At 40.3% G+C, this 23,865-nt stretch overlaps 1 protein-coding gene across 3 annotated transcripts in view; it reads left to right on the top strand.

Annotated features, from left to right (window-relative positions):
* pard3ba (par-3 family cell polarity regulator beta a) overlaps positions 1 to 23,865 on the top strand; it is a 134,788-nt gene that overhangs the window by 104,088 nt on the left and 6,835 nt on the right. For all 3 annotated transcript variants that reach the window (XM_032556984.1, XM_032556983.1, XM_032556985.1), the window contains 2 exons: positions 1,669 to 1,780; positions 16,747 to 16,823. In XM_032556984.1, the coding sequence (XP_032412875.1) occupies positions 1,669 to 1,780; positions 16,747 to 16,823 (189 nt within the window). The remainder of the gene's footprint in view (positions 1 to 1,668; positions 1,781 to 16,746; positions 16,824 to 23,865) is intronic.

Genomic DNA, 23,865 nt, shown 5'->3' with positions numbered 1-23,865 from the left:
GTCCTCGCCGAGTGTCCCGCATACCGAATGAGCTCATGTACAGATACACACTTTTATACAACCTTGAGATTGTAGTCGTGCAGAAAAACACACTCGCGCAGATTTGTTAATTAAAGACAGGGTCGCTGGAGAGACTTAAGCATGTAGGCGATGTACTTCGCTAATGAAGCTTTGCCTGCCTCACGCCTCAGCTCTTCCTCCCCACTGGTCAATATCTGCCAGACTATTGGAAGTGAGGTTTGGTGTTTATCAGGTGGCAAAAAGCCTTCCTGATTGGTTGTTTTGGGTTTTATAAACTTTCTTCTTGATTTGGAAAGTTTGTTGTTTGAATGTTTGTTCTGATTGATTCAGTTCAAGTATTTTATTATTTCCAGTTATATAGAATCCAGTTTGATTCCAATATAATAGTCAGATTCAGATCCAACTACAGTCAAGTTGAGTCCAATTATAATTCAATACAGTAAAATTTACTTGACTTTTTAATGTTATACTGAAACGATTGATCACACTGATTGTGATTAATTGATTATTGAAATGCACCTCATTCATCCCCAGCTAGAAAGGACATGCAGTCCTTCATTGCTGAAAACATGACACTAAATCCCTCCATCCAGTTTTTGCTTCATCCTACCAAAAATCCAAAACAAGGTACTGGAGTATACATACTCAAAAATGATCAACTCCTAAAAGAACAACATACTGAAACCATTAATTAAGCCCAAACTGTACAAGAATATACGATTAAAAAGAAACTTTGTGAATATGTTCTTCCAAAAACTCCTCAGGTGGCATCAGTTTCATTTTCACCTGTATTAATTTCTGTAACAAAAAAAGGAACTGAATTACTTGTTTCTTTGTAAACAAATAATTTTAATATCTTAATGCATTTCTAATATTGTTTAAAAAGGCATAAATGACAAATCTGCAGACTGCCTATTTAATCAAATTAATCACCAAAATTAAATAATCATTAGTTGCAGCCCTACTTTCTTCAGAAAAGAAAACAGAGCACAAAAAATGTAACGAAAGAAATGATTGCAAACAACTTCTGAGAGCAAATTATGAGTGTCAGAGTTAGCCGTCATTTTTCCCTCAGCCACCAGTAAACCCAGATCAGAGACTGGGATTGTGTTCGCTCAGGTGTGTGCTGTTTGTCAATGGCTTTGTGTGTTCGTGTGTGTTCATTCCCACCCTGGTTTATGCTTGTACTCTGAGGTGTGTGAAGCTTATCCGGCATTAAGGTCCAGTGAGCATGATGGTGATGTTTCCTTTAAGTTTTGTCCCCATTCTGTCCTGTTCCCATCACTACACCAGTACTTCCTGTTTTTTAGGGTTTTATGTATTTATTTATTTATTTGTGTTAGCCTAGTCTGACTGGAGTGGTTTTAGTGTTTATTTGCTACTGTTTCTCTTCCATTTTCTCCAACGGGTTTTCTGTCAGGTGTAGAAATTTCTTTTCAGGCTGTCCTCTGAATATTCTGCCTTCTTGTGTTGTCAGCGGCTGCTGCAGCCAAGAAAAAGACAACTTGTCAATGTAATGAAAGTTTAAGTCTCATATGCTTCCTCTTTGACCTGTTTTTACTCTTTAACTCCAGCCTCCACAACCTCCAAGCCTTAATTAATCATCTCTTCTTGCCTAATTGTGATGTTGCCTTCTTCTCTCTTCAGCGATCAGCGGATCCAGGGATTGCGTAGGGAGTACCAGCAGGCCCGAGCCGCTCCGGGTTACGAGGAGCTGGAGGCGGCGAGACGCAGAGTTCTGGAGCATGACCCAAATCGGGTGAGTTAGAATACTATTTTTTCCTTCCTCGAGCAGCAGTGCACTAAAAACGCCAGACTGCTTGCTGCCTCTTTTAAGCTGCAGAGCTAAGTGTCCCTGAACCGTCATTGATCCAGCCTGAGGAATCATTTGATTTACTTCTTTACACTCGCAAACTCAGCATACTCAGCCTGCGAATCGATAGCCATTTATCACCCATTTTAAACAAGGGGTTTTTTTACGGTCAGCCTAAAGATGCAGAAAATCACACTTTGATCCAATCAGACGCCCTTCATCTAAACCTCAGTGATCTGCAAAGGCGTTTCTGCACAGCTGGATTCATTTATCTTTTAGTAATCCACCTGAGCACAGACAGATGCAAAGCCATGTGGGAAATATGAGATGGATTTACAGACGGTGTCGCTGATATCCAATCAGCTGACACGACCTGCCTCCAGCTGTGCTCCCCTCCTCACCTGCTGTAGTTCGTGTTTATTGAGCAATGCAGTCCTGTGAATCAGTCTTCATTAGGCCCTCCCAGGCATGGCACACTTTCTGTCGTTTAGGCCTGCAGGGCTCTGTCACTCAGTACATAACCTCCCGTGCTCCCTGCGTTCCTTTCTCAGTTTGCCTGCGCAAAAACTTTGATGCAATTAAAGCGCAGTGAGTATGCACTGCAGCTTCTGATCGAAATGTTTTTTTCCCTGTACGACGATGGGGAAAAAAAAGAGTGGTGTCCATAGTGAGAAGCCTCAGCAGGTTCCTCCCCTGAGGAGCCCGATAATGAAACACTCCTGCTGGAGTCGCACAAACCTGCTCACATTCATGGTGTGAATGGAAACAGTAAAACACTGAGGATATCTGTATATGAGGTAAACAAAAGGAAAAACATGACACCAGAAAATTTTTGTATTTACATTTTTTAATTTCCTTTAGAAAAAGAACCACAATTCTATGTAGACATTCACATGTCTACAATCTATCAAACACTCCCAAATTAGGGACGTTTTTATTAAGCAAATAGGTTAATAAAAATTGTTCACTCGTTTTAGCTAATCTATGTTGATTTCTGTGAAACAACTGCAATGAGCTACAGTTAGCATTAGCATTTATTTCGGAAATTTAAAACAAAAAACTAAATAATAATCATCAATGTGGACACTAATAATTTGTGAAATAAAATAATAGTGTTTTGGTTGAAATGCACTCTTCAATTTTTCTGATCTCTACAGTGACCCTCATACTTCGTCATACATTACCCAGGTTTCCTCTCAAAACTTATTTTAAAAAAGAAATGGAGGAATATCAGCAAAGTTGAGTTGATCTGACAAAATGTGACAAATTTAGAGTTTGTTTTAAGATAAAATAGGACTAACTCTTTATTACATAGGCTATAATAGAGTGAAGCAGAGGGCAGAAGTGGGCTCATTTGTTCATACGCCGAGGGTTGTTCAGCTTCAGCTGCCGAGAGTGGAGCTGTCGGTGTTTGATTCAGCAGGATATTACTCCACATTTGCCTATTTCCAGTCTGTGTGTGGTATGAGTGGAGCGTAAATGCAGACCACTTGAGCGAGCTGCTCGCGTCGGCCTTGTTTGATCAGGCTTTTAGCCGTCACCTTCCTCGCCACCTCCGCCACGCAGGGCTGCTCTTTTATGCTCGCCTGTATCTGCAGCCTTGAAACATAAAAAAAAAACAGTTTTCGCAGCTCTCCACACAAGGCCAGGAGTGCCATTCTTCCTCTCAGAGTATTTTATGTGTGTCTGAAAGGGACGGGTATCTCTTCTGAGCCAGAAGATAGTGTTTGCTCGCTAGAATAAAGAGATAGAAACAAAAGTGGGGATGAAAGGCTGTGGGCGCTTTATGTGGGACTCTTCATTTAGCAGTCTGAGATGAGTTGGAGATCTTTGAAAGTGTCACTGTGCTCAGAAGTGACTTCATGTCCCTTTGTTTCCTCTCTCTAACCCCGGATCCTCCTATGTATCTGTCTCCACATCCGTCTCTAATTTGACCCTTCCGCCATGTTTCGCTGTCTGTGGATAGGTCATCCTTGTAATTATGCCAATCACAGAGCTGCACTCACTCTATTTTCTCTATATGCTAATGATAGACTCTGTAATGTCTTGATGGCCAATTAAAGCTTGAAAGTACATGGCAAGTTTCATCTCCTTCGTTCCATGAGATGAGTTGGCTGGAACATTTTCCTGCAGACGCCCCATTTCTCAGAAGATGATGTTGTCCCAGCTTTTTCCTACAGTCGACTCTATGATTATGCAGTGGTTCCTTTGCATATTTATAAAACATACACATTATTTTTGGATTTCACTTTAATGTTATTGTGTAACTAGAAAAGGACATTAACAATGATCAAATTAAAGGTTACCAAGATTATATTTTATGAGCTCCAAATGATTAGCAATGTTTTGTATTTTGCTCTGGCCACTTGCCACAATAAAAGCAATATTTCTTTACTCCAACACAGCTGATTCAAATAGTCCAACACATCACATCATAAACTTCTGCAGAGGCCTGCTAAGGAACCATCATTTGATTCCGGTGTGTTGAACCTGAGGAATTACTTAAAACCGGCTCCTGAGGATGGACTTTGGAAACCTCTAGCATAGGCTTCATATTTGCTCTCTAGTTGCAGTAATTGGACAAAAAGTGACTTCATAGTGACTAAAATAAATTTCAATAAACCTGCACTAATCCTGTAGCATCCAGTTTTAAAAACTGAATGATTTGCATTGCTTTTTTCACTCCTTACGTAACAGAGTAACACATAAGACATCACCCTGAGCAATACAGCCAACAGCAACTGCACATATGCCACCTCAAATGCCCAGAGAAGTCACTGAAAACTGCACTTGCACTGACACGTTCAGTCATTAGAAAACATGCACGCAGTGCAGCGCTCACCCAACTCCAGATACAACTCATCATCTGCTGCGCAGCTGGTTTTTTTGTACTTGTCTCTAATGTTTTGTGCACGGACATCCATCACCTTGATGATATTTTAATGTCACATCCTCGGGCTGTCTCAATCTTTCCCTCATCTCTCCCTGCACCTCCCCCCCCTCCCTGTATGTCGGCCATCACTTCATAAATAAACCCCCACATCATTAAGTAAACACGCACCCGCCTGTCACCGTGATATATGGCCTACGCACACACACGTATATGGGCAGTGTGTTAAACTGTGCAGGGTGCATCATGCCCACAAGCCAAAGCCCCCCAATGATGTTTTTCTCTCTGTGCCCACAGTCCTAATGAACCCGCAGTTATTCATCTGTGACTGAAACAACTCCAGAGTGGAAATAAAAGTCAGAAATCTGGGAATTCTCTATGGTATTAGTATTGATATAGTTTGTTTACCTTTTTATCCCGGTGACAGGCCATCACTGCTTTTATCTGACAGGTTCAGGTTGACTCATAAAGGATTCAGACACTCTGGCAGGGCAGTCCTGCTGGAGGATTTGCCAGAGAAGTGATGGTGTCTTGTGGAAATCTGCACAGGTGGACATAAGTGGAAGCAGAGAGGTTATCCTTTAAAATAAAAACCAAAAAAACTACAGGAATATTAGCGCACAGCTAACAATTATTTTAGTAATCGATTATTCGGATGAGCAAGCAGTTTAAAAACTTGGCACATTCTGCAGATTTTTTTATTTAACCTTTTTTTTAACCATATTAGAAAAGATGCACATAAATAATTCAATTCCTTTTTTTAAATAATAAAAGAAGGAAAGTGTTGTACACTTGATCATTTACAGATTGACTGATTTTTGCATTATGAAAACGAGGCTTAATAGAGTTTTTCTTTTTTTTTTTTACAGAATTTAAAAAAGTGAAGCTAAACTTATGCCACTTGAGATGCTTTTGGATTTTTTTGAGTCTCTATACTCCAGTTAACCATTAATCGATTACTAAATTAGTCTATAACTATTTCTATAATTGATTACTTGTTTCAGCTCAAAAGAATATTTAAACTTCTTTTGTTTTAACAAACATTTGAAAACTATAAAATGGACAAACCTATTTCACTGAACTCAGCTCCATGGCTGAAGCTCTGCCTCCATAAATAAATAGCATAAACTATGGCCTCCTGCCAGAACTAACATTTCATTTAGGATGAAGCAGTAAACATCATCGTTCTGTCGATGGCTGATTGTGATGTTGGCTACGAGCCACAAAACGGTCTGACTAACCAAAACACTCTCTCGCTCACACACAGAGAATTACCCTCAAGCTTTAAACAATAATCCAAATGAGGCTTGTCATGTCTGCTTTTTATTCACACGGATGGACGTGTGTGTTATGCTGCACCTGATCCCCGTGTTGATGCAAACAGGCAGCAACCATCGGAAAAACGAGCTGGTAACATCGGTTCGGCGTGGATGTTAATATTCAGTACCGATGCTAACAGATTTTCCTTTGTCTGCAGCTTGTAAGCCACATTTAGGTCGTTCCCGTGCCTCGTCTCCCCTGCTGGCTTGACTGTCAGTCAAAAACACACACCGGCCTGAGCACGCACACTCCTCTTTCTTTTGATAACAAAAAATGGCATCACAGCTCTAACAAAAGCAACAAACTACTGATATTCTGCAAGTTGAAGCCAAATATTCTAATTGTCAACATTGAAATGTTTGAATATTGTTTTTATGAAGCCAAAGTTAAATATATAGAGAAGTAACAAGAACAAAATCTCATACCCATCAATTAATTGTCAACTTTCTCCAAAGAAAAGTTGCAAAATGTCAATTTTCCTCAGTGAGTGGGAGGCAGAGATGCTAGTTTGTGCATATTGAAGAAGGTGAGGAAGAGCTAGCAGCTGCTCTGGGGGTGTTTCTCTGAGGGAGGCAGCACTAATGTCATCCTAATGTTAGTGTTAATCAGGGTAGCATATGCCCCTCGTGAGCGCGCTATGCATTGAAGGATGCACCTGCAGCAGAGACGCTCACAGTCGCTCCATGTTCTATTCACTGTGTCCTTTTCTCTCTCCTGGCTGAGAAAGTTAAATAAAAATCCTGCGCAGTATTTTTCTAAATAATTGTCAGTGTGCAGTCAAGTAGAAGCACACAAGTGAGGTTAGTGTATAATTGAACAAGGCACACAAATTTAGTCCTAGTCTTGTTTATAACAAGACTTTTACGAGGTGGCACACCACAAACGCATAAAAACACATCCCAAACACAGAGCAACACACAGAGTGTTGATCAAAAGGGCTTTCGACCTCAGCTCTGACCAAACTGAAGCTGCTTTCAAAGTTCATTTCACTGCAGGAGGCTGCAGCCAAATGCACACCGACACATCACACATAGTTTTCCTTTAGAGGAAAACCTCCTGATCCACCAATTACAACCAATTCAGTCTGATTCTAGGCTCCAGATTGCTCTCGTACAGTTGAACCCGGCCCTTCTTGCACTTTCTCTTTTTCGCCCACTGGAAAAACCTGAACCCTGTTCTGATTAAAGGCTCGTTGTCCCTAGGCTGCTATTCTGGTCTATAAAATTGCACAATTCAAGCCACAAGTTAGTGTTTAGCTCATGCTTCCCAGAATAGCCCAAAGAAAACTACAGTGCGATCAGCTATGGGAACACTGGCTGGGGAAACTGTCCCTGCTAATGTAGAGAAGGAGGATAATTATGAAGTGAAAGTCTTGCTGCAGAGATTATCCCTAAACATTAGGTATTTATTCTGGTATTCAGACTTCATTTCATTCTTTCTCCATTCAGGTGTGATAATTCCTCGCTCTGCATTGCAAATGTAATTGCGTCTTGCACCAATACCTTGAAACATTCCCGAGTTAAGGCATTATCTGGAAATGATTGCTCATGAATATTCTCAAAACAAATTGATTTATTCTTAAAAGTGAGTGAAATTGCCTCGTACCATTTGGGTATTGTTTGCCGATCAAACGCCTTTAAACCCGTGCCAGTGTGCCAAGTTTCATCTGGGAGAGAAAACAGGAGCTTTTGTCAGCTGGAAATAAGTCAATTGATTCAATTCAGGACTCCTTCCACAGCCGAATAAAGAGACAAAATATGCCATAAAATGTCCCAAAGCACTCATGTAGTTTTATCTTTTTCTTTTGTAAACCTACATGCTCAATTATAAATGGACAAAAGCATCAATACTTTGGAGGAAATCAATAAAATTGCAGACAAAGGCTATGCAGACTGGCTGTAGTCTTTTTTAAACACAATTTTCAACATCTTCTTATCCAAAATTGGGGCACAGAGAGGGAAACCTGACATCCCAGAGGGTTTCTGCTTATTCTAGGGATTCCCTTGCTAGAAAGGACATGCAGTCCTTCATTAATGCAAACATGGCCCTAAATCCCTCAAATCAGTTTTTGCTTCATCCTAACAAAAATCCAAAAGAAGATACAAATAGAAACAGATGATTCTATTTGCAAAGACTCCACAACTACTCCTTGAGATCCTGTTTTTGAGCACTACTAGGTATCGATTGGTTACTGGTTCCAAGGTATAACTTGATATACAAAAGTCAGTTTCAAAACTAAAATTATATGTTGTATTGTTCCTGCGGTATAAGCGTCACTCGTGTTGCTGCAGTATCATGACAATGTGGGAATACTACGGCAACCGTAAGATGACAACTTGGGAGGAGGAACGTTGCTCTATGTAAAAAATGTGCTTACGAACAGCAGCACTTAGAGAAGCTAAATTCAAGGTGAATTTTTTGCTGTCTTGAAATGAATAATTATGTACCAACAATCAAGCATTAATGCTGGAGGGGATGACATTCCAGCATCGCACATGTGATCTAAACACAGCTTCTAAAGACAAAGTTGAGGGACTATATGTAGAGATTACAGTGATGGGCTAATATGACATTTTAGTTAAATTAACTCACCTATCCTAACTGTTTTTTGAGAACAGCAGAGTTTCTGGTAGCAAGAGGTCAAAAGATGAAGATCAGCTCACAATTCAGCTAATACCAGTAGCAAATCACCTATGCATTCACATCAAAATATTCAAAAGAAAATGCAAGTAACAAGTTAGAGCTGTAATCCTAAAGCCATGAAACCATTATATTTTTATAATTTCATACCGGTCCATGCCTGAGCACCACAAATGGACTCAGAGACTCGGTGCAACCCTGGTAGAGTTCACTTGCACCAGGAACAAGCTTGGTACCAAGAGTTTGGACACACTTTCTTCAATTATACATTACATATTAGGTTTTTAGTCAAAAGCAGGTCAAAATATGACTTCTTGCACTCCTGTTAGTTAAAAACCAGCAAGAACATCCCAGTTTTACATCTCTACCAACCGCTACAAAGAGTTTTCCCACACACGGGCCTCACTTTTCTTCCTCTCCACTTTTAGCAAAGTCACAATGAGGGATTCTAACCACGGACTCCTCCTCTCTGTCCTTGCCTCTCCAGCTCAGCCCAGAGGCTTTGTATTCTCCTCCCTTGTTTTAAGTCTCTTCATTCTGATGCTGTGCAGCACCCAGCTGATTCCCTCCCCTCCTTCCACTGTTCTCCATCTGGGCCAACAGAGGCCTTCAGGGACTTATTTGGTGTCTGTCTTTATTCCCACAGCTTGTCTCTGGCCTACGGGCAAACTGCAGAGTGTGATCTTTCTGCAAGTTGATAGAAATCTCCCCATTCACCTCCTTACTCGTGCTTGTTCTCTGCTAAGATTTTGCTTTGCTACAAATGGATTCATGAGCATCTTAACCACATCTGCTTAGTATGCCTCAGTTTTTACATCAAATATAAAGAACCAGAAGCCCTGCTCATTGATCATCTCTTTGCACTTCTATAAATACTAGCTTGACCATTTTTTTAAGCAGAAAAGCCAAATGTTGCCTTTGTTTTTTCCTCAAACTGGCTTTTAAATAGAGTGACTGGAACAATAAGCATGCCTCTTTATCACACAGAGGAAAGCAATTGTTAGACAAATCTGGGATTTTCTCATCTGGCTGTGCTTCATAAAGAAAAGTGCTGCCAGCAGTGAGCTTTGAGGCAAAGAAACCTCCTGGGCCAAAAGGCTACAGGGCTGGCAAACATCTGCACGTGGCGCATCCTGCAAAAGGAAGATCCATTGTTCCAAGTTAAGATGCCAGAAGGACTTGAAGTGAGTTGTCCTTGAGGTAGAGATTTCCACTCTGTAGCCTATAATGTGAGAAAACTCAAAGTGGCAACCAAACCAAATGGGATACAGTGGCTTGTATTCAACCACCTTGAACTTTTACCCATTTTTATGTTAAAATAATAAACTTTAAAGTCTTTTATTTAGATTTTATTTGTTTACTTGTTGCAAGGGTGTTTTTCATCTACAGGCCTCGTCACAGTCAGTGGAGCTAAATACTGGGAATAAAACCAGTAAGAGGCTGCAACAATTTGAAACCAGGGCAGAGGTTCACTTTCCACTAAGCTTAGTGCTAGAAATGGCTGTCATTAGCTGCGCTCCCATTACAAATGCATTACAAAAAACTTTAGCGATATTCCGCTAACGTTGAAAAAATGCTATTTAGCAACTGCAGTGCATCTTCTTCTTCATGGTTTGCGCCAGTAGTAACATTAGCGCAAAAAACTATTTTTTGAAAATAAAAATTGGTTTATTATTTTTGAAATAAACCAATTTTGATGCAGCCAATAGAAAAAACACCTCATCCTATAGTCAAAACTTATCAAAAATTAGTTTTTTCAAATTGCTGTGTTTCCATTAAGCAAATTTATTTTCGAAATGTCAAATTGCACAATTATATGGTCAAAGAAAATACAGCAACTGTCCAGATGAGAATTTGTTGCAAGTAATTTTCACAGATGAATTTTCCATCCGATCTGACTGAGCTGTTTTGCAAAGACGAATTGTCAAACACTTTTCATTTGGAAAGCTGGTAGAGACAAACCCAAAGGACTGCTCAACAATTATCCTCTACTTTACGTTGGTCTGCTACATAAAATCCCAATAAAAGAGACTGAGGTTGAGTGGTTGTAAAAAGGAACAAAGTGGAAAACCTTGAGCAGTTACTAATACTTTTGCAAGGCAAGAGAGTTAAAATTGAGCTGACCTGCTGTAGCTCAGAGCTACTGAAGTTGGACTTCCATCAAAGTACCTCTGGGTCAAACGGGTCAAGCTAAACATATTCTGGTAGCTCAAGGTGGTGGATTCACTGCTGCTGGTGGTGATGACCTGCAAATCTTCTGGTCCTATGTATAAAAAGAGGAGAAAAAAAGCGTATTTAGCCTCCTGATGGCAGAAACAAGAAGCATTTTTCTACCATCAACTATTAAATCACACATTTGTTAAGAATAAACTGAAACCACTTGAGTGCCTTGCACGCACACAACATGAAACACCTACTGGGGCTTGAACAACAAGAACTCTGGCAGACGTTTTGGGATGTTATTACAGCAAACAGTGGGGGAGGCAAACAGACCCACAGAGAAAGACAGGAACAGGGAGACAAACTCAGCAAATAAACAGCACCGCATGGTCACTGCCATGGTCACACACATGTAGATTCATGAGCCTTGGGTATGCAGTGACTAAGGTTGCATCATAAGCTGCTAACAATCAGAGCAACCCCAAGAGAGCACAGCTGTTTTATCAGCTGAATGGGGAGATAAATAGCTCAGTTAAAGGATGTTATTTTGAACGGCTGCTTGAACAAATCAAATGTTCTCTTTGGCTGCACAGCGACGGTTTTCCCTGTTTACGTTGTCCACTCTCGAACAATGGGATATAAAAAAACCCCCACTCTTTTTCCTCCAACGACTTTTCTAAACATATTGAATTTATTTGGACTTTTATTTAAACAGCTTCAGACAGAGAGGAGAGTTTATGGAGCCGTTGTGAGTTTACATTTCTCGATTTCAATACTTGCATGTAGAGAATAAACCACAGATACACACATGGACATACATCCAGCCAAATCGTTTACGCGACCGCTATAAAATATGAAAATCTTTCCTGAGGTCAGGAGTTTAGACCTAAACAAACACTAACAATGAGGACAATTACCAGTAGATTGGCCTATTACCAAAATAGACTGCTTAGAGTGTGCGTGTAATCCTCATTCCCCATTCTGTGTGTCTGTGTGTATGTTTACCATCTGCTGCTAACGAGCTTGGAGTGAGCCGGGTCCAGGTGTGGGTGTTTAGTGTACACTGGAGGGCAAGTAAGCCTCCTGTTTGAGATACACATGCACAGGCTCTTAATTCTACATAATCTGGTACGCCAACAACCTAGACTTGACTAAACTGAGAGCGACTCTTTGACCTTTCTTGTTAAAACTTGATTATTAGCCGGTTACCGTGGCAACAAGCTACCTCACAGGAACATGAAACATCCTATTTTATACACGTTTGTTAAACTGCCTCCTCAGATTTGGCAGTAATGACTGAGATAGCCGTGGAAGAAAGATTTTTTGTTAGGGGAATCATTTCTGTGTTGATTCAATCATATTTTGGATAATAATCCAACTGAAAATGTTATTTACAATTCAAACCTTCAGATCTACTCTAAAAATGCTTAAAACTAGTTCAAACACCTAATATACCTTACTATGCACACACATGAACAGAAACAATGTTAGCTCCAGTGCAAAGCTAATATTTACAGTTTTAGCTCAGCTCTCGGAGGTACAGCCGTATTTGTTACTCTGAGGATGTTTTAGTTGATTTTAATGTAACGACAGGAAAGTTGACGTGGTCAATTTCAATTTTGCTGACGCTGAATATCGTTAGTTGCTGCCTTCTGTAAAAAGAGTCTCAGCCTCACATATTCTTTTACCTGGATAAATGAAGAATACACTTAAAAATCTACATATGAAGATGGAACAGTGTTGAATTTGTCTGACATTTTAAGGTCTAGATTCAGTTAAAAATGCTGCAGGTATGCAACAAAGCGCCTCCACATTTCAAACAGTGGCAGTGGCACTTAGCATAACTGCGGCTCACTACTTCTCATGTTGTTTTCCCCCCTGTGAGAATGCCAAATATTTACAACTCCTGTCAGTTTTTCCGTCTGTGCCAGCTCACTTCTGTTCTTCCTGTTTCGTTCCATCTCCTCTCATGATGGGGACGAGTCTGCACAATCTCTTCCCAGCAATCTTTAGGGAGGGGGGTGAATTGATATCGCATGGCTTGCGCCTCATGGTGCCAGTCGAATGCGTGGCGGGTGTGCGGAGGTTGCCAATAGGAGGTGGGCGTGGGGGGTGCCAGGCGGAGGCTCCAAACGCTTAATTAGCATCCAAGATGTATGGATGGCGTTACAGAAGGCTAATTATGCCATTTGAACAGAATCGATGGCGCTAAATGCCTTAGCATCAAAGCATTTGGACTCTTTTGCAGCTTATTGTATGAACGAGCATCGCAAATCTACACCGCTAGAAGGGCTCTAAGAAATTCATTTCCCTGGCAATACTTCGTGATGAATGCGACAGCTGTGGCGCCGAAGCTGGGAGCTTCAGCACGTGTCATCTGGCCCTGTCAAGGCCAAGCTTTTTCTAATTTGAAAAAATGGGAAAGTGACATTCTGCTCATTCACACTCGCACACATGCCAAGCATTCTGTCAGCAGAGCTGGCAGCTGGTGAATCGCGGTGCATCGAGTGACTCGACACAATCATGCACTTGAGAAGAGAGGAGACTTGCTCTCAACTTTGAGTTCAGTTTCTGTTCCATGATAAGAAGCGATTAAAACCTGCTGATTGTGAGAAATCCATGCAGACAGATGTGAAGTCGAAGTGTTTTACCACGTGACACTCAGGAGAAATAGGAAATTCTCCATCATTTGTGTGCTCTCACTCTGCTGAGCAGCATCTGCAGAAGACATTAAGTCCAAAACTAGAAAACCAACACATGATGTCATCAGGTTCAGGGTGAGGACGTGGAATCACTTTCTACTTGAGAAACAGATGAGTTCGTCCTGCTGCTGTTATCTACTCCAGGGGTGTTCAAAGTTTGTCACATGGGTCAAGAAAATAAAACAATCTAAAATCACAGCGACTCTTTTTGTGATTTCAAACATTTTTTCTTTTTAATTATTAATTTTGCTTGCTTTTCTGTATTAAGTAAGGCATCTTGTTTTCAACGTCTTTTGAGCAAATTTACTTAGTTATAAGTACAGGATTTGGGTATGTTTCTTTCAAAACGTTTGCTGTATTTAGCCAAGTTTAATAAATAAATCAAATTAATTTCTTCAGCACATTTTAAAACAACTGCCATTGGCCACAGTACTGCAGACAAAAACAACAAATAATAATTCGAACTAAACAAAATAGAAACATAAAAGAAGCCCAACAAATTAATCTCACACTGTATTAAAAGCCAGTGAAAATGAGTTTTAAGAAGTGGCTTAAAACATCAAGAGTTGAAGCCTATCTTTAAATAAAAGCTTTATAATTAAAATCTCTGGATAGACAGGATTCTATTATGAAAGCTTGGTTATCAAAAGTTAAATACTTTTGTACTTTATCCACTGTAAAATTATTGTCAGTAATAATTTATCCTGATTACAAATTCTAAAACATCTCCATCTGTATCATTCACCTGTGCTGGATGAGCAAAATTTGTATCACTCTTGAATTACATTTGGGGGCCACTCAAAATCAGTACAAGGGCCACAAATGGCCCCTGGTCTGCACTTCAGATACCCCTGATCTACTCACATCTCTCTTCAGCTGCATTTTCAATCCAACTGGGATGAATTTCACATTGCCATAGCAAAAATGAGGCTCGTTTTCAGTGTGTGTGTTTTGGCAAACCACAGAAGCATTTTCAAGGCACATAATTTGCCATTGAAGCTGACTAATTTAGGGGAAATGGCCATCTATATGACAGACATCCATAATTTGTGTGTGCATGGACCTATGGCTGCAGGCTAATATGTTAATACAATCAATGGACAAAGAATTTCAATCATTCCATCTAAAGCAACATTTCCTCCTGTCCTCATCACTCTCCTGGTATTACCTCTCACTCAGCCGCGTGATGCGTAGAAGATTTATTGCTCTGCTTCCTGCAATACATAAAGAAACACATAAAAGGTCTTCCACCTGAGTCCCTGCTTCTTGCAGGGAGTAATGCCCCTTTTATGCATCTCTTTCCATAATGGCCCCCATGTCGCTCTCACACAGACTCCTATCCAAAGAGGGAGTGCTCACCTCCTAACATGATGCTAAAGCTGCACACAGACATGCACACACTACCCTAATAATGGCGTAAACACACCCCACACACACACCCCCGCACACAGAGAGCCTCTCCAGTAAACAGAGCAGCAGCTCTGATGTGCTCTTACTTCCTGGCTGCCATTCAGAGACATTAGAGCAGCCTACATTACACAGACATGCTAATGATATCTGGTAATGTGGCACTGCTGCATCGACATGCAGAATGGGTTTAAACCGAGCGCATGAGGAAAATACTGCTAGCCGCTGGTCCTTCGTGGATTTATTGTTCTGTGTGTGATATTAAACACTGAGATTTAGGGATTGACAATATATCGATATTAAGATTGTTTTTTTTACATATGCAATTATGATGGGGAACTGGAGATTTTGCAAGATTAAACCAACTTAAATAAATATATATCCTATCAGACACCAGCCTCTAGCAGTCCTTTGTAGCTGCAATATTGTACACACTGATATAATCTGCAACTGGAGTGCAAATGATGCAAAGATATGTTTCCTTTTGTTAGTATATTTCCAATGGCGCTGGGATTAACTTTTGGTTCACACAAATATGGAAGCTTCAGCATATGCACTCGTAAAATCTGTGCTAAATTATTCCGCATTAGTTGTCAATGCCGGCGACTTTTAAAGTCTTTGCTTTATTTAAGAAAGGGTATTTTTAGCTTTCCCCAAGCATAATTTAATCTTGTGCTTGTTGGATGGAAATTACAATCTAACGCTGCTACATTTTTATGACTTTTGTGTTTTTAGCATGAATTCAAAAGGCCTTTATATTCTGAACTAATTCTGAGATAAACATGTCCAGTTTCAGTGGTCCAGCATTAAGAATATCTTTGTAGAAATCATATATTTTACCAATAACATGTAATTTAAACATGTGAATACAATTGAGTCAGGTTTGGTTCTTATTGGGGTCGGTGAGAACAGTTTGGGCTGACACAGATTGTTCCTAAGAAGGGCACAATGGTTTCTGTCTGTGTGATTGAGTTTAGAGAGCTCGAGCCAGACCCCAACGTCCACTCATGCTTTAGGCACCATTAGTGAGCTGAATTTGATTCAGACGGTGATGGATACAAAGTGGAGGTCAATGAGCGCTGCTGTGACATCTGCCCTTTGAGGCCGATCAAACACCAGATGTGCCGCTACGGTGTGGAACCATCTGTAGGGAGCGCTTAAAGAAAGGAGGGGTCTCCCGTGGTTGAGGCCAGATAAATACATTTACACTCTAAATTATTCATACCCCCCAACAGAAATAGATTTAAAATATTTTTACTTTTAATCAACTTTTAATCGACAATGTTCCTCTACTTAAACTGGGGTGTTTGTGTGCCTTGGATGGACATTTGTTGTGAATTGGTTCTGCCAGTCAGAAGCATGTTCAAAAAGGTCACTTTAAATCTAAATCTGCTTGAGGTATCAATAATTATGAGTCAGGTGGCTGACGAAGGGAAAAACATGTTCTTCCCAGGAGTTAGCCGTGTGACATGATGTCTAATGTTGCATTTCAGGGATTTTGATTCTCAATTCTGTTTATTCCCACAAATCCTGCATGGATGTCTGCAGGCGATGTATGCAGACATGCTCTAAATACTTTCTATGAATGAATTCACTGGACTACTGAAACATTACTGAGGTTAAACATGCAGCCTAAGGACATGAGCTGCTTGAATCCATTAATATGTTTTTTTTTTTCTTTTATTATTTACTCTCTACCTAATGACTTCCAGAGAGGCAGTTATGGGTTCAGGGCTTCTTTGATTGTTCAGTGTTTAAACAAGGAATCTAACATATCCTGTGTTTGCTCTTAGATGGCACCCAGAGGGGTTGAATCCCGACCAAGGCACCTGTATGAAGAGTTGGAACTGGATTACAATCCAAAACCCAGGTGAGATCACTGTATTTATTCTTTTTATTCCTGCATGTTGGGAAACGTCACGCCACTTCCTGCCTTTGTCTCTCCCTACTCACTCACACACACCCAGACACACACAAGTAGTGTAGACTAATCCTCTTTGGAGCTTATAATTAAATCTGGAGTGTTTGCCTTGGGAGTGTGTACTCATCCCAGGAATAGGACTGATCAGCTCTCCAGAGAGCAGGGTGCAGGCAGGGGGATCTCTCGCCCTTTAATAGGACCGTACCAGTCCCTGTTTGTTTTTTACCTGCCATCTTGTCAAAATTATTTGGCAAACATGCATCTGTCCAAAGTCGACAACAAACATTCATGTAAGTGTGTGTACACGCGCCGTCACGGCTCGCCTGCGAAGTGGAGCAGCACGATGTGCGCTGAGTGAGAGCAGGAGGCTGAGGAGGGGGGACAGAAGGGACACCAGGATGGAGAGAAGGAGAGAGAGGGGAAAAGAGAACAGTTATTTCACGGGTTATTGCCCCCCCTGATGTGACAGGCACCAGGGACCACAGACATCAGCCCTGGGTAGGGGGGAAACAGACAGTGTAGAAAGGAGAAGCAGCAGAGGGAACAGTTTAGTCCTAAATGTGCAGATTTGGATAAACTTCAACACCTCAAAACAAACCAAGACTCTAATTACAATCGTTATTCCAGATTTCTGTGAAATTATTGGTCATATTTTCAATTATTGTATTTTTAAACAGTTTCTCAGGCAATTTGTAGCTCTTCTTTGTGAGCACTGCTTGGCATTTATTTCTCTATTGTTTCCGAAATTATTTCCACATCATTAAAAAGTAATCACTAGCTCCATTAGTAAGAGAAACATTACATTGTAAATCCAGAGCGTCATTTCTAGAATATTATTAATAATGGCAGCTATAATATTGTCTGCTTACATGGTTAGATTTACAGATAATCAGGTTCTTGTCTTTTGAAGAATCTCTAGCCTGAACTAAACAATTAACGTCCTTCAGCACTTCTCCTCGTTTCTAATGTTCTCTACAGAGATGAATTAATACTTCCAACTCTCATGAGCGTAAACACAAGCTGATAGAGGGTTGGATACCAATCTATTCTGAGAATGTTTTCTTTTTTTCAAAGTAAAAGGAGAAAAAACACTAGAGAAAAAGAGAGCAGACACAGCAGAGAATTGAATGCATTTTTCAAAGTGGGGCTGAACTTTGTGCGAAATCCCCCCGGGGGCCGCCATTATTGAAAGCCATTTCCTCTCAAAATGAGTGCGGCTCCACCATTGGCCTGGCTCTCATTAGCATACATTTGGCCTGCCTTTGTGTGGAGCCGGCTGGGGCGGCAGCTGGAGGGTTGGGAGCGAAGGAGGTGAGAGTTTGCATAAATGTGTGTGTGTGCGCGTGCTTGGATATAAGAAAAGATGAAGCAAAACGTCTCACAGATGGGAGCAAACAGGCAGAGGTGGAGAGGAGGAAGGAGGTACAAGTCAGAAAGATGGCTGCTCACACAGATGTTTGCAAAATTCTTAAAAATTTTCTTTGAAAAATATGTTTTTAGATCATATTTTTCTTTAATTAATATCACGACCCTGATTAGTTTAAATTTGTAAATATGTTGCAACAACTTTGTGTTCTTGTCATTAACAGAAATTTAAATATCTATTTCTGTAAGAGTTTTGTCTATTTTCTTGTTTTGATTTTTTTTTTTTTTTAGTATTTTTTGACTTGTGCATGGACAGGTTAAAAATGACCAAAATAAATAAATAAATTGATGGTTTTGAATAAAGCTCCAGCTATTTGTGTATTGAAACAAAGGAAGTTATTTTTGGAAAGTATATGTGGTATCACAGTATTTACACATATTTAAACCAAATATGGTTGGACACTCCCATGATCACTTGTTTTTTGTTTTGTTTGTTTTTTTATTTTATTTATTTATTCATACATACAGTTCTAGAAAGATGCCATTTCAGGTGAGGAATACATTTGGGCACTTTCACATTTATTCCCACTACAAAATCCTAAAATCACACATCAGAACATCACTTCAATGCTCCCATGGTGGTAACATAGTCTCCAAAATGGTCTACAAGTGGAGCACAACTACTGTCCATGCAAATTTGCCCCGAGAGCAGACCACAATATACTAAATGAAGACAAACAATCAAAAAGGGACTGGACAAGTTTAACTTTCATAAGTAGAACCTTGCTTTTTAAGGAAAACAAAAAGGCCAGACTCAGGTTTTCCAGAGAGGAGAGAGACCCAGACTTCTCAAATAATGTTCCTTGGATAGATATGTTTGACATAAACCAAAAACCATAAAGCATTCAGAGCAAAGACCTCATACTTGGTCAGCTCTCCATTATAGATAAAACCACAAGTTTTAACTTGGAAAAAATATGAACAACTAAAAAATATTAAAGCTGAAGCATAACTGGACCCACAACATAGAAACATGATGATGATCCAAAGATGTTTGAGGAGCCAACATACTAAAAAGGCTAAGTCAAAATCCAGATGTTTATCTCACTGCTTAAAGTTGTCTCAGCTAAAGGTGAGAAAGTGGGACAAACTTTGCTTGAATAAATGTCAGCTACTGGGATGATCCAACTTTCTCCTTCAGATATAAAACCCCAGTTTTGTTATCTTTTGATTCATAAGTAATATGGTATTTATTATTGCTATCACTTAATGGAGTGCCCTGATGTTCGAATGACTGATATGCTGTCAAGTTACTTCAGAGAAAGGCTTTAAAGTGACACAAAGTGGCAAATTTCTGGGTTTACCTAAAGAAATATAGTTTTTCACGGCTACATTTTGTAATTGTCTTACAAAGTAATAGACTCCTGTGAGCATTGCTCTGCTATGCTACATTGTAGAAATATAAGAAAAGGATTAGACCTTCAGTAAATAAATTTTCCCACAAACAGAAAACAGACTGCAGGCTACAGCATGCCCCGTTATCTGCTTTATTCCTCTGGAAAATATTTCTCATCACACTGTGGCGGCCCAAAGTGTAGATGCAATAAATCAGCTTCTCTCTGGCTGTCCCTACATCTCAAATTAAGAAACTTGAAGTAGTTTATTCCAGAGTAGGGAAGTGTGATGGAAAGAAACCTCAGACATCAGCCTGAAACTGGCTCCTTGGGGCTACTGCACGGCACAGCAGCCAGTAAGTGAAGCTCAAGGCTTGGAAAAGAGGATTTGGAAAGAAAAGCTGGAAGTGGTAACATGGAGAGGTTTGCCCCAGGGAGGGTGAGAGTACTACTTTGGCTCTTACCTCACTCTCCATCGGCCATTAACGCGGGGGTGTAGCTCTGCCTCCGGATAGGCTCTACGCTTAGGGACGCACGCAGACACACAAGGCCATATGGAGAATATTACCGTCATTACCAATTCAAAGAGGCAGGTCATGGGCGCGGTGACCCAACCCCGGGTTATCCAATCAGAACAACCCCTGACCTATTCCCCTAAGGTGATTGGATTGGGAAGGCAGGCTGGCACCAAGTTGCTGGTCATGGCTGATTATTGGCAGATTAATGCTCAACTGACCTGAAACATGGGATGTGTACCAAAACCGATCTCAGTACTGAAATACAAATTGTGCATCACGTAGGTTAGAGGTGTTTAATTTCAGAAGACCTCTAGCTAGCACCTCTCTGTTCATGTGTGATTACAGTCGATCATTCTGAGGAGGCTCTCATGATTGTTTGTGGAGAGACTGGAATCCTCTGCCCCACCTTATAAAAACCAGGGGCAACTTCTTGATTGTCCACAGCATGCTGAGTAGGCTGTAGTATGTGTACAAGTGTCCCTTAAGGGCTCTTGTCTGACCTTCCTGAATACCTCAAACTCATTCTTCCCAAGCTTACGGGTACTTGGCTTTCTCCAGCACATCAACCTTTCTGCTGAGGCTTTAATGAGTTACATCCATGTTAGACACTCCTAAACATATGAAATAAAAGATAACTAAAATATTTGGAACTGCTAATTTGCTGGAAATATCAAGGACAACCATTTCTAGAGTTTACAGAAAGTGGTCAGAAAAAGAGAAAATGGACATTCTGGGTTGAGATTAAAGCTAGCAGTTCAAGCAACCAATGCTTCACCACACTGACAGTTCGGTACACTCTGTTCGATTGGGGACCAACTTTGCGACATTTGTTACATTTCCAGTTGTTGCTGTTCTCTTTCACATTGCACTGACTCCAACAAACCAAACCTCCTCACCTGTGGTTTCACTGCACGTCCTTCCTTAAATGTAAACAAAGATGGAGATTTTATCAATCATCACATTTTAGCGGTTTTAAGATTTATCTTATGTGTTTAGGAAAAGAACACCAGCCATTTCTTCCTCTAGCGCTAGATAAGAATTTGTTTAGGTTACATTTACCCAGAATGCCCTGTTCTGTAATTTACTTCCTGCTTCTGGAGCTGTCTCCAGTCCACTTACATTCATATACGAATTCGAAACGAACCAGAGTTCACTTCAACGGAACCGAGATCTAGGCAGACCAGAGTTTGCTTTTTTGGACCCCATCAGAGTTTGACTACACATTCATGCTTCCTCAATCGTACCAGACTTCCTAGACAAGTGGTTTGAGTAAAGCGTACTAAACAAGACTTGGTGTGAATGCACTCTAAAACTCACACATGTTCACGCCAACTGAACAAGATTGGAAAACAGAGTATAAATTTCAGTTGCAACATTTAGATGTGTGGGGTAACTAAAACAAATTATTCTTTACCAGACAGACTTTCACTTCACTAAGCACTATCAGTTTCAATATTAAGAGATAAAAGCTTCTACTGTGTCTCCTTCAGTCTAACTTTCAAAGTCAAAGTGCATCACTGTGCAGTTCAGGTGTTCAGTCGCATTTATTACAGAAATCTGTTATCATTTTTCCTTCTGTAATATTGTTTGGAGCTCCTGGTGAATTCATAAGATTTTCTCAGGGTCAGCAGAGAAATCATATTGTTGCTGTTCTCATCCCGTCTTTATTAAAGTCCTGCTTCTCACAGCTTCACTGTTTTCCCCGCCCTGCTGCTGTCCAGCTGTCCAATGACTCACTCTAAACTCACCCAACTCGGTTAAAGTTGTTATTTCTGCAAGTCATTTAATTCCTCAGGAGCTCAGATTGAATTATATTGAAAGAATTGTTTGGACTCAGAATGCGGGATAAGTGGTTTAAAAGTCTAAATAATAAAAATAAACGAGCAGCCAAGGAGTTCCTGAGGTTTTATGATTTCCTACGAGTGTCCTGACCCTTCACTGGTTTTGGTGGCTTTTTATGAAACTGTGGGCAGACGCAGCAATGTTTGAGAAGCTAACACACTTTGTGCTCAGACACAGAAGAATGCAATAGAGTCAGCAGAAGGAAATGAAAGGTCTTAAAGCAGCTCTGTCACATGCACAGCTGAGGCACCAGTGGCTCTACCTGTTTACATTAACTGGGCTTTCTCTGCTTTCTACTGATTCCATCAATCCTTCTGTCTGCATTTCTCTGTCACTTCTGTTTATGTTTCCCTTAGTTTCTTCTTCACCACCCGTCTCTCTGTCTGTCTCCTAGGGTCTGTGTATGGGAAAATGAAATTGGCGCATCATAAATAAAACAAAAGAGAAACACTTTGAGGCCCGGGCGCTCCCTATGAGCTCAGTTAGAAATACAAAAACTGTTGTGTAAGAATCGGCATCGCATTCAGTCCACAAATAAAGACGAATTCAAATGTTGTCTTCCTCGTCTAGGAGGAAATGGAAAGCAGCAGCCCTGGACAAACTGAGCTCAATATGTGCAATGACGAGTACAAAACATCTCGTCCAAAATATTTCCCCATCTGTTTTCATAATCAGCTCTGATTTGACTGTTTTCCCCTCAACACAGCATGAGAGCTCTGCTTTTTGTTCCACTTTCCAAAAGGTAAATCTTCTTTTACTGATGGAACTGCTGTGGAGAGATTTAATGCATCATCAACATAAAACATCTTTGGCATAACAGTACCTTGCAAAGGCATCATTAAACTTTAATATTTTCTATTTTTTTCTGTGTTGAAACCACAAGCCTCCATGTGTTTTATTGGGACTTTCTGCGATGGAGAAGAGGTCAAAAAATTTTACAGTCCAAAGGGAATTTTTAGACTGAGAGCTGATAGTGTTTCCCAACAACTCTACACTTTTATTAAACATCTACAATAGGAAATCTCATTTTATTTCTGTTTATAGGTTTTAAAGTTCAGCAAAAAGACAACTGACAGCTTTTCTTAGTTTTTTTCATGGAGAAAACAACTAAGACCTGTATTTGTTATAATTATATCTTAAAACACTAGTTAGTTTGTACAGTAGCATTTTGCTCGTGTCGCCTTGCATGATTCTTTCGCCTGATCCATCAGGTTTGGGAGACTTTGTGTTGGTCTATTTAATAAAAACCCTATGAAATCCTCTGAGGTTTGTGGTTGGATTGTGAGAAAATGTAGAAAAGTTCAAGAGGAATGAAAACTCTTCCATAGCACTGCTGTTAAAATGACTTCCCATCTGTTTCCGTCATCAGCTCTTACTCAACTGGTTTCCCTCGACTCGTCTTTATTACATGAGAACGAAGCTCCTCGTTGCTAGCTCCAGACGGTACATCTCATTTAACTGCTTATGCCTTTTTAGTGGCTGTCATTCTGCATTTTTATTAATTGAAAGCAATAAATGCATTCATATTTGAGCAAAATAGATCATTATTACCTATTAAATCTGTGTGGAAACATCGTCATAGAGCCTGTTATTACTGGTGGCTCCCGTCTCTTCTCACCTTCTCATTTTCTAAACCAGAGCCCCTGCTGTTACCTGCCACTGATACTGTACACACTCCCTGTCGCTGCTTACTATGTAATAGCGCTCAGTGTAAACACGGGCCCATTTAGATGAAGAACGCACACCAAGGTGAGAGCCAATTTCCAGCACCGTTGTTGACATAGGCTGGTTTGATTAGCAGAGCTGTCTTGATGGCCGAGGCCACGGTGGCTAATGGTTTCCTCTGCAGCACTCAGCCTGCACAGTGCTGAT

Source organism: Xiphophorus hellerii, chromosome 24, assembly GCF_003331165.1.
Source record: "Xiphophorus hellerii strain 12219 chromosome 24, Xiphophorus_hellerii-4.1, whole genome shotgun sequence".
Classification (NCBI taxonomy): domain Eukaryota; kingdom Metazoa; phylum Chordata; class Actinopteri; order Cyprinodontiformes; family Poeciliidae; genus Xiphophorus; species Xiphophorus hellerii.
Note: the sequence above shows the minus strand (reverse complement) of the source record. Positions and strands in the feature narration are given on the sequence as shown.